The sequence below is a fragment of the Trichechus manatus genome, unplaced genomic scaffold (genome assembly GCF_000243295.1).
Source record: "Trichechus manatus latirostris isolate Lorelei unplaced genomic scaffold, TriManLat1.0 scaffold00249, whole genome shotgun sequence".
NCBI classification, from domain to species: domain Eukaryota; kingdom Metazoa; phylum Chordata; class Mammalia; order Sirenia; family Trichechidae; genus Trichechus; species Trichechus manatus.
In genome coordinates, this window is record NW_004444185.1 from 2,007,702 (window position 1) to 2,018,466 (window position 10,765).

General features: G+C 52.4%; 1 protein-coding gene across 1 annotated transcript in view; it reads right to left on the bottom strand.

The window, feature by feature from the left end:
- Positions 1-1,179: 1,179 nt before the first annotated feature.
- The window catches only part of ARMC9 (armadillo repeat containing 9), a 152,406-nt gene continuing 142,820 nt past the window's right edge, over positions 1,180-10,765 (bottom strand). Inside the window, exons 19-20 of the mRNA XM_023724514.1 lie at positions 4,011-4,183; positions 1,180-2,865 (exon numbers count right to left, since the gene is read on the bottom strand). Coding sequence (XP_023580282.1) covers positions 2,843-2,865; positions 4,011-4,183 — 196 coding nt within the window. The 3' untranslated portion in view covers positions 1,180-2,842. The remainder of the gene's footprint in view (positions 2,866-4,010; positions 4,184-10,765) is intronic.

Genomic DNA, 10,765 nt, shown 5'->3' on the forward strand with positions numbered 1-10,765 from the left:
AATTGGCAAACTATGGCCTGTGGGCCAGCCACCTGTTTTTGTAAATAAAGTTTTACTGGAACCAGAGCTGGGATTAGGGTTAGGTAAGCAAGGTAGGGTCATGTAAGTGCAGGGTTAGATCTTATCTTTATCAAGAAATCTGATGTTTTGTTTATCATTTTTTTGTGTTCATCTTATTTGTTCTTATATTTAACTCTTTTGATTTGGGCCAATTCCTTCCCAACCTACTGACACTTGATGTCTGACAGGAGCTCAGCCTCTACCTGCTGATGAAGTTCTCCACTGAAGGGTTATAATTCAAGCTGTTGCCAGACACTTACGCTCTCCTGTCAATGAAGCAAATACAGACAAGTACTTCTCAGAAGAGATTACAGGGCGTGTGGTTAAGTGGAGAGCGGGGGTCAGCTTCCAGGGGCGGAAGGAGTCACAACCATCCCAAAGGCCTGCCATTTTTCAGAAATTCCAAAGACCCCTCTCGGTGGCTGCCCTTGGTAGGTTTCATGGGCAAATCTTACAAGCCAGATGATGGTATGTCTAAAAATGCTTTGGTTTATTTGTGTATTTGATTTTCATAAACTGATTTTTCAAAACTGTGGTAAATGTATAGGTAACAACCTGTCATTCAACGTTCTCTGTGTACAATCCAGTGACATCAGCGATGTTCATCCTGTTGTTCAACCATTACTGCTATGTATTTCTTTTTTTTGCTTGGATTATGTTCACATCCAACCTCAGCTCACTCACAGGGGCCAGTAGAGGGTTGGAGTACTTATGAACAAATAGTTAGTGTCTAAGAAGATATATTTCTGGCCTTCACCCCTGGAATGCAGAGTGTGTGCTTGGAGAGGACTCTCCCAGGGAGTGGTGCACAGGCCTCATATTTACTTCTCCTGAAGACCCACCCAGACCACACCTGGTGATAGCAGTATATTTTGACCCTGAGATGGACATTCCTCCAAAAGACTACCTTTCCTTTTCCTCAAATGACCAGAAATGTAAAAATCTGACTTTAGTTCATCCAAAGGCTCAAGGGAGAAACAGCAGTTACCCCCACACCCGGGGAAACTTGGGGTGAACCTGGATGGCTCTTACCCGAACTGGACTTCCGGAGACAGGGCTGCTGCCAGGCCAAGACAGGGGAGGGCTGTGCCAGTTGGCGGTATGTGAGGAATCTGTAGCGGAGTGGATTTATTGGGATGGGGAGGGGACGGGAGAGATTTTTCCATTATACTCCTCTGCAACCAGTCTACAGCTTTCCACAGTTTGACCATGAGGGGATTACATTTTGAGGATCCATTCTCTGCTTTTCCTGTCTGTCCATATCAAGAGTACTGAAGACTCCCCCAAACCCAGATGAGCACTTATGTTTTTTATACCTTTGAAGTCAAGCCAGGAGCCCAGAAGGTGCCTGGGGGTCAACAGTTCCAACAGGGTAGGGACTATATCCTCCAAGGCACTCTACCCCAAGAACAGAGGGGGGTTCATACATTTCCAGAAAATGAAGATGCAGCTGCTGGGCCTGCTGGCGTGGTCACCAGGCCAGTCACACATGAGAGTTCTACTGCTGAGAACTCGTGAGGTTAACCCCGGGTACCAGCTCTCAACAAGCTTATGGTCATCTCTTGGGGTAACCTGGTCTCTTGCCTGCTCAAACATTCTTCCATTTTCCTCCTCTGCCTGCTCTCCTGAAGAGTCAGAAGGCCACTGAAAGATGCAACACTTATGCTTTATGTGCAAGGGGGACCACAAAGATGTCTCACCACTGGGCAGATCAAGGGCCGGGGACAACAGCCAACTTTAACTTGCTTCCCGTTTCTCCTTTACACACACACCCACACGTGTTCCCAAAATACACCTGAATAATGATGAATTTTATTCTGTATTTCGGCTTTCAGGGAGGATCAGACCCTGCCACTAGCAGTTGAGGAACGTTCAGAATTCCCTTGCCTATTGGCTCTGAAGGCGAATTTCCTTCCTCCTGCTTTATGACTGGGACCCTGATCTCGCCCTCCGCAAGCAGGGGGCCTAAGCCAGTCCTTGCCTGGTCTCTTCCTTCGGGGGCATCAGCCATTTTACCAGTGGTGCTATTTAGATTTGTGGTCTTTATTGAGGGAGGGAAACAGGGTGTTCAACTGGTTGACCTCCTGAGGTCTTTAAGACACTTGGGCTGAAGCCCAGGGCTGCTCTGAAGAGACAGGGCCTCACATTCTTTACTCGATTTTGTAAGAGAAAGAAAATGACAAATCTGCTCTTCTTGATTTTACCTTATTCGACATGCCTTGTTTCCTCCCAGTTGGTCCAGAGACAAAAGCTGGTTCCTGCGGAGGCCGCCCTAGTCAGCCGCCTCAGAAAAGGCTGGCTCTCCGGGCTGAGGAAACAGCCCCAGGCTCCTCACAGCTCCAGTCCTCCTCACAAGTTCCCTAGATGGATAGGCTCAGGCTTGCTGGTTTGGCTTCACACTTTCTACCTGGCTGGGTGCCCGTGAGGCCTGGGGCTGGAACCCAAAGCCACGCTCTCCTCCTCTGTGTGTGTGAAGGGTGATAAGGAACGTCCCTGGTTTAACAACCTCCGCCAAGGAAGGGCAGGAACAGCATCTTCCCAGCCCTCCTTCTGTGGCTCTGCCCGAGGAGAAAACGGGGCTGGGTCCTGGGGGTACTGGTGGCCGCCTTGCTTTGGGGCTGTCTGGAAAGCAGCCCTCCTCCGCCGCCCAGGCTGCCTGGTCTCTTCACAACGCTCTCTCTTCTCATCTGCCACCTGCAGCTTCCGCTGGCTGAGGCCGAGGCTGGGAAGCTGGCTGGTCCTCAGGCAACGTGATGGTGACACCCGCAGAAAGAAGCTCTCTTCACTTCCTGAGGGCCTGGCTGCCTGGAGAAGAAATTCGAGAGTGGGATGCCAGGTCTCGTACAGAGCCCCTCTGTCCCATACAATCCCTTCTTTCACCCCGCTCATGTGCTAACTGAATAAAGAGATCTCCCCACACCCAGGTCACCTGTGCCGTGGCCAGGGCCTTCCTCACAGGAAGCAGGATGCGTGGTGTGGGTCACTCGGTGAATGTTGCTGGCAAGAGCTCAGGACACATAAATCCCCCACTCTCTGAGCCAGTGACCCAGGCCAGCCTGGGCCATGCTGTGCTTTGCTGTGTGGCCGGCAGCCCCCGGCTCCTGGGGTGTCGTTACCGCCATTAGCACCAGCAAAAGCTCCCTGACCCTGTGCAGCCTGGACACAGGGCAGAGGGGGCCAAGCTGCCCCAGGGCTCACCAGCGCTTCCTCTGGGCCTCTGTGAGGAAGCAGCTTGCCCGGCTGTGGGGTGGGACAGGAGTGCCATGAACCACACTTCCAGCCCAGCAGCTCCCCAGCTGCCCATGGGTCCAGGGCCCAGTCAGGAAGGGAGGGGGGCAGGGAGGCTACATCACAGAAATGCGCATATCCTGAGTGTGACTTGCTGTGTGCTGCTCAACATTCTTTTGTTCTGTTTCTCTGTGGTTTTCTCTTATTTTTAGCAAAGCCCTTCAGAAAGGTCCAGGCTGGGGGGTGGGGAGTGGGGGGAGCACGACTGCCTGAGGCTGGGAGGGGACAGAGCAAGAGGGAACAGTGGTCCTTACAGCCCGCACACAAGGCGGGAGGGAGCCCCATGTGCCCGTGGGCCCACCCCACCTGTGAAGGGCATCCACCTGGCTGGTAGGGAGGAAGCTGTCAGGGTTGGGGCCACGTGTTGGGCCGATGACAGTGCATGGGGACAGGCCAGAGCAGACTCTGCAACCCCCTCAGTGTGGGCGGGAGTGCTGTATCTCTGAGTGGCACTGCCTGGAGGGCTTCACTCAGCCAGCTCCCATATGAGCGGAGGCCACTGGCCACTTAGTAAGCTGGAAGATGAGTGAACCATTAGGGCCATGGTCCCTGGAGAAGGCACTGGGCCTTTTCCTGTCCACCTGGTGGACACACACAGGGGCCGAATGTGGAAGCAGAGGCCCATCCCTGCGGGTGGCACCTGGGCAGGCCGGCTGACTTACTCTGCAGGCCCCGGGCAGAGGGCCCCGCGGAGGCGGGGCGGCTGGCCTGCTGGGGGCCGCACCAGGAGAACCGAGGGGCGGGAGCCGACGCCTTCACCTTGGGAAGGTTCAGGTCCAGGATCTCCGGGGTGTGGGGGGTCTGAGGCTGGCGGACGAAGGCCGACATCAACTCCCTAGAACACAACGTGCAATCTTGTCACGGCTGCGAACAGGTTAGGAGTCACAGGAGGGAGAGGGAGATGCCCCCTACTGGCCAGTAACAGACGCCAGGCAGGCAGGGTCCTGAGCACAGGGTGGGGTGGGGTGGGGGCAGAGCAAGTAACCAACAGCAAAAATCCCTGCCTCACGGAGCTCACGTTCTCAGGGTAGAGGGGGTAATAAGAACGAGAAATCAATGCTAAGGAGAAGACAAAGCAGGGAAGGGGGATGGGAATTTGGGAGAGTACTGGAATTTTATATAGGGTGACCAGGGAAGAATAACGGCCCCCTAAGGATGTCCGCAGTGGGGCCCTGGTGGTGCAGTGGTTAAGAGTTCGACTGCTAACCAAAAGGTTGGCAGTTCGAATCCACCAGCTGCTCCTTGGAAACCCTACGGGGCAGTTCTACTCTGTCCTTAAGGTTGCTATGAATCGGAATCGACTCCACAGCAATGCTTTTTTTTTTAAGGATGTCCACGCCCTAATGCCCAGAGCCTTCTGTGAATATGTTAGATTACATGGTGTACTGGTTTGAATACTGTCCCTGCCAAATTCCATGTCCACCTGGAAACTGTGAATGCACCTGATTTGGAAATAGGGTTTTTGCTGATGTAATCACGTTAAAATGAAGTTGTACTGGATTAGGGTGGGCCTAATGTAATGACTGGAAGCCCTGGTGGCGTAGTGGTTAAGTGCTATGGCTGCTTAATGAAAAGGTCGGCAGTTCGAATCCACCAGGCACTTCTTGGAAACTCTATGGGCCAGTTCTACTCTATCCTATAGGGTAGCTATGAGTCGGAATCGACTTGACAGCAACGGGTTTGGTTTTTTTGGTTTTACTGTAATGACTGGTGCCCTTATAAAGGGAGGGCGATGTGGACACAGACACACATTTGGGGAGAACACGTGTGAAGATGGAGCGGGGGGAGGAGGGGCAGAAAGAAGAGTCACGTAGCACAAACCAAGTAAGGCCAAGGGTTGCCAGGAACCACCAGAAGCTGGAAGAAGCCAGGAAGGTTTCTCACCTAGAACCTTTGGAGACAGCGTGGCCCTGCAGACACCCTGATTTCAGACTTCTAGCCTCCAGGACTGTGAGAATAAATTTCTGTTGTTTTAAGTCACCCAGTTTGTGGTTATTTGTTACGGAAACCCAAGGGAACTAAGACACACGGCAAGCGAGAATTAAGATTGCAGACATAATTAAGGCTGCTAACCAGCAGACTTTAAAACAGGGAGAGAAGCCTGGATTATCCAGGTGGGTCCAACGTAACCTCAAAAACCAAACAGAGTAGAACTGCCCCATACGGTTTCCAAAGAGGGGCTGGAGAATTCGAACTGCCAACCTTTTGGTTAGTAGCTGAGCTCCTAACAACTGTGCCACCAAAGCTCAATGTAATCTCAAGGGTCCTTAAAAGCAGAAGAAGGAGGCAGAAGAAGCGTCAGAGGGAGATGTGACCACGGAAGAAAGGCACAGAGAGATGCAAGTTGCTGGCTTTGAAGGTGGAGGCGGAAGGAGCCACAAGGAATGCAGATGGCTTCTAGAGGCTGGAAAAGACAGAGAGAGATTCTCCCCTGAGCCTTCAGAAGGAACACAGCCCTGTCGACACCTAGCTCTCAGACCAGTGAGACCTGTCGGACTTCTAACCTGGAGAACTGTAAGATAATATATGTTGTGTTTTTTAAGCCACTAAATTGGTGGTTGGAGCCCTGGTGGCGCAGTGGTTAAGAGCTCAGGCTTCCAACCAAATGATTAGCAGTTTGAATCCACCAACTGCTCCTTGGAAACCCTATGGGGCAGTTCTACTCTGTCTTATAGGGTTGCTATGAGTCAGAATTGACTCGATGGCAACGAGTCTGTTTGTTTTTTGTTTTAAATTGGTGGTCATTTATTGCAGGGGCAATAGAAAACTACTTTTAGATAGGGTAACCAGGGAAGAAGAATTAATGCATTTGAATTATGGTATTGGCCAAGAATACTGAATATACCATGGGCTGCCAGAAGAACAAACAAATCTGTCTTGGAAGAAGTTCAGCCAAAAAGCTCCTTAGAAATGAAGATGGCCAGACTTCGCCTCACATACTTTGGACGTGTTATCAGGAGGGACGACTCCCTGGAGAAGGACATTGTGCTTGGTAAAGTAGAGGGTCAGTGAAAAAAAGATGTCAATCCTCAACAAGATGGATTGACACAGTGGCTGCAACAATGGGCTCGAGCATAGCAAGGATTGTGAGGAAGACGCAGGACAGGGCAGTGTTTCCTTCTGTTGTACATAGGGTTGCTATGAGTCGGAACGGACTCGACGGCACCCAGCAACAACAACGTACAGGGGAGACTTCTCTGAGAAGGTGACGTTTAACTCTCAAACAATCCTGTGAGTTTGGGATCACTCTCCCCATTGTTTACAAGAGGGTCCAAAGTCCAGAAGGTTTCCAAGGTCACACACATACCAAACAGGTAGTGAGGCCAAGATTTGAAGCCAGTGGGAACCAGACCTCAAGGCGGCCAATCCACCAGGGTAAGATGGGCAGTCTGCTTCCATAAAGATCACAGCCTTGAAAACCTTATGGGAAATAGATGGTGCCCGGCTACCACCAATCACCGCCCTGACAGGGAACACAACAGAGTCCTGGATGGAGTGGGAGAAAAGTGTGGAGCAGAGCTCAAATTCATGTAAAAAGACCAGACGTAATGATCTGACAGAGATTGGAGGAACCCTCAAAACTACGGCCCCCAGATGCTCTGTTAACCCAGAACTGAAACCATTCCCGAAGACCACTCTTCAGACAAAGATTAGACTGGACTATAAAACAAAAAGTAATACACGTGAGGAGTGTGCTTCTTAGTTCAATCAGATACGCAAAGCCAAATGGGCGGCTCCTGTCTGGAGGCAGGATGAGAAGGCAGGAAGGGACAGGAACTGGTTGAATGGATACAGGGAATCCTGGGTGGAAAGGGGGAGTGTGCTGTCACATTGTAGGGATTGCAACTAACGTCATGTAACAATATGTGTATAAATTTTTATATGAGAAATTAATTTGAGATGTGAACTTTCACCTAAACAAAAATAAGAAAAAAAATCGCCACACACACACACACACACACACACACACACACACACACACACAAAAATCCTATGGGACAGTTCTGCTCTGTCCTATAGGGTCACTATGAGTTGGAATTGACTTGACGGTAGTGGGTTGGGGTTTTTTGGTTTTGCGATCTTAAGACCAGCCATCTCCCAGACGCCCTCTGGGTTGCAGCCCTACAGACCGGCAGAGCAGAGACGCAGAGATGGGGTGGCCCGAGTCTTGGAGCCGCTCCCTCCTCCCCACCATCGCAGCCATCCATCCGGCACAGCACTGTTCCGTGAGGTGGGGGCTTGGCTCTGCTACCTCCCAGCACGCAGCAGTGCTGCCCACCTGATTCTCTGTCCCCGCGCCCCTGCCCCACTTTGCTCTCTTGCCGTCGCTGAGCTGTGCACGTGCCCAGTTCTTTGCGTGCCTGGATTGTCTATGTGCCCCTTGTCCTGACTAGGACTCTGGAGACTCAGCGGCCTGGTCTGTAACCCAGGGACAGACATCTTCCCTTACAGAGCTGTTGTCACACTAAAGGAGACAACGTTTAAGTACCAGCTCAGCTCAGGCACTTGGCAGCGGCTCCATAAACGATATGTGCCTTCTCCTCCCTAGTGGGCATCCACAGCTGCCCACAGCCAGCTTGCATAGACACTGTGAACTTGGTGAGTGAGGGTCCCCCAGGCAGGACGGGCCGTGCTGACAGGCCACCTACAGCTGGTGTACACAGACATTGTGAACTTGGTAAGTGAGGGTCCCCCACACAGGACGGGCCATGCTGACAGGCTGCAGGGCCTCCCCAGGGGGCAGCGGCAGGGGGGTGCATGAGTGTGTATAAGGGACATTTCCTGCTGGGGAACCACTGAAGGACACTGGGTTATGGAGCCGAAGACATGGGGACGCAGGACTGAGGGTCAGGTACAGGTGGTGGAGGTGCACAGAGCTGCGCGGGCTTCAGACTCCTGCATCCTGGGCTCCACGTCCAGCTCCCCAGTTCCCACTGGCGACCGAATGTGTGCAAGTCTTCCCATTTGGGGAGCCTCAGTGCCCTCATCAGCGACACAGGGTTCCGTCTGTCCACAGTGCACACTCAGCCCCACTGACAGAGCTCTGGCTCTGGGGAGTGGGCCTAGGGAGGGAACTGGGAAATATGTTGCTTGATTCGTTTCTTATTTCTGTATGACTTTTTTTACATTTGAGAATGTTACTTTAATTATTAGAAAAACAAAACTTACAATACCTGAAAAGTTTCCAAATTTAAATTTCGGAGAAGACTGGCATAAAAGCTGCTCAGACTTCAGGCAAGAAGTCTCTCATACAGGGAGAAAAGGATGGGGGCGGTTAAGGCCTTCCACATTTTAAGGGGGAACAACTGAGAGGGACTGGTAAGAACTGCTCAACAATGGCCGCTATCACTGGCAGTGGCAACCAATGGCAGGGCTTAGCTCTGGGTCACCTGAACTGTCCCCATCACATGCTCCTGGGTGGGGGGTGGGGCAGGTAGGCTGCCTGGGAGCCAGGCCTCAAGGAAGCAGGGGGCCACCAGGGCTGTGGGTCAGGAGAGATGGTGACTTCACCACACGAGGCCTTCTGGCTAATGGGCAGAGCTGGGGGAGCCCAGTCAAGCTGCAGCGTTGGTTGGGGGTTAGCTGAGAGAGCCAGCAAAGAGACAGAAGAGGTGCGGCCACAGGGCTCCGGAATGGTAACCTCACAACCCAGGGGTGACCAGAAAAGGGCATCTGCCTTTTCGAGAACCATTTGGCAACGCGTATCAAAGCCCCAGGAGTCCTGGTGGCGCAACAGTTCAGCACTCGGCTACTAACTGAAAGGTTGGTGGTTTGAACCCAGCCAGCAGCTGCATAGGAAAAAGACCCGGTGATCTGGTCCCGCCTGTAAAGATTACAACCCAGAAAACCATTTGGGGCAGTTTTGTCACATGGGGTTGGAAAAACTGACTCAAGGGCGTCTAACAACAACAAAGGCCCTGAGGGACCAGCCTCCCCTTGGCCCTAGGGTATGGCATTTATTTGGGCAGGAAGTATTGTGGTTGAGGAAATAGCACCCTCAGACAGGGTGCTGTCTGTCCACAGTGCACAGGCTCCTCCACCGGCGTCGGAGAAAGTGGCCCTCCACACAGCACCCGGGGGCCACTTGGCCTGGCCGAGCCCACCCCCTATGAGGTCTCCAAACCACCCAGGGACACTGAGGAAGCTGGGCAACTGTCACTGAACTTTCAGGGACGTGGCATTAGGCTTTCTGGGAATGGAGGTCAATGGACTGCCGCCCTCCAGTGAGCCCTGCAGCCAGAGGCAGGGCCAGGAGCCAGAGCCAGAAACGTTGGGTGGACGGGAGGAGAGGTCAGAGGAGGGTGGAGCAGAGGAAGCACCAGGTAGAGCCCTTTATGACTTAGAAAAAGCCACAGTAGCACATGGTCTGGGTACTGGGAGTAAGGTGGACCCTGCTGTATATGTGACCTGTGAGGGGCAGGCAGGCCAGGCAATTACCTACAGGCCCAGCCTGCTTATATTATCAGAGCTCATTAATGGGGGCCATTATGTCGGGAGAGAAGAGCAATTAGGACCGCTCAGACATTTAATCTTGGTGACTTTGGAACGCTACTGTGGCTGAGTCATAATCTGCTGCTTGTCACTGGGCACAATGCTGCGTGCCTTGGGGTCAAATCAAAGTGCCTGGGCCCGTGTGGACTCTGACCACGAGGCTCGGGGTCCCTGCCGCACAGGTTCATAGTGGCTATAAAAAAACCAGAAGAGAGGTGTGTGTGTGTGTGTGTGCGCGCGCGCGTGCGCGCGCGCAGGTGTGTGCTCACATGCGCACTCGTGCAGGGGAGAGAATAAACCAGACGCAGGCAAACACCAAACACAACGCAGCTCACACGCGCACGCACCTTGGCACACGAGTCCTGTGATCTCAGCACCCGGACCTCCCTCTTCTAATCTGTAGTTTCTTTCAGCTGCATACAGCGCACAGTCTCTGGGAGCCCCTGTGTCTCCTTTTGGGACAAATATGAGGTGGGGGAGTATATATGTACACATATGTAAAAATCATACTTGTTTTCAACTCACAGTCTTTGCAAAGAATCATTGCCTGGCTGAGGGAGAACAGGACTTTTGATGCCCTTTGCTCTGAACCTGGCTGGGGGCTGGGGTGGCCACGCTCCCCGGTGGCTGGGGTCGCACCTGGGCCCTGGAGCCCATCTCCTCACCTGTCATCAGGCCTTGGAGGGTGTTCTAGGGTAAAAACATCACAAAGTTTAGTAAAGCAAAAAGAAAAGTTTTATTCCGCATATGTTCAAAGAGGTAAAAGTAGGAAACGGACAAGCACGCTGCCACAGCTAACGTCTGCCCGAGTCCAAGGAAATACTACAGACCAGGCAAGAGTGGGAAAACGGACAAGCACGCTGCCACAGCCATGTCTGCCCGAGTCCAAGGAAATACTACAGAGCAGGCAAGAGTGGGAAAACGG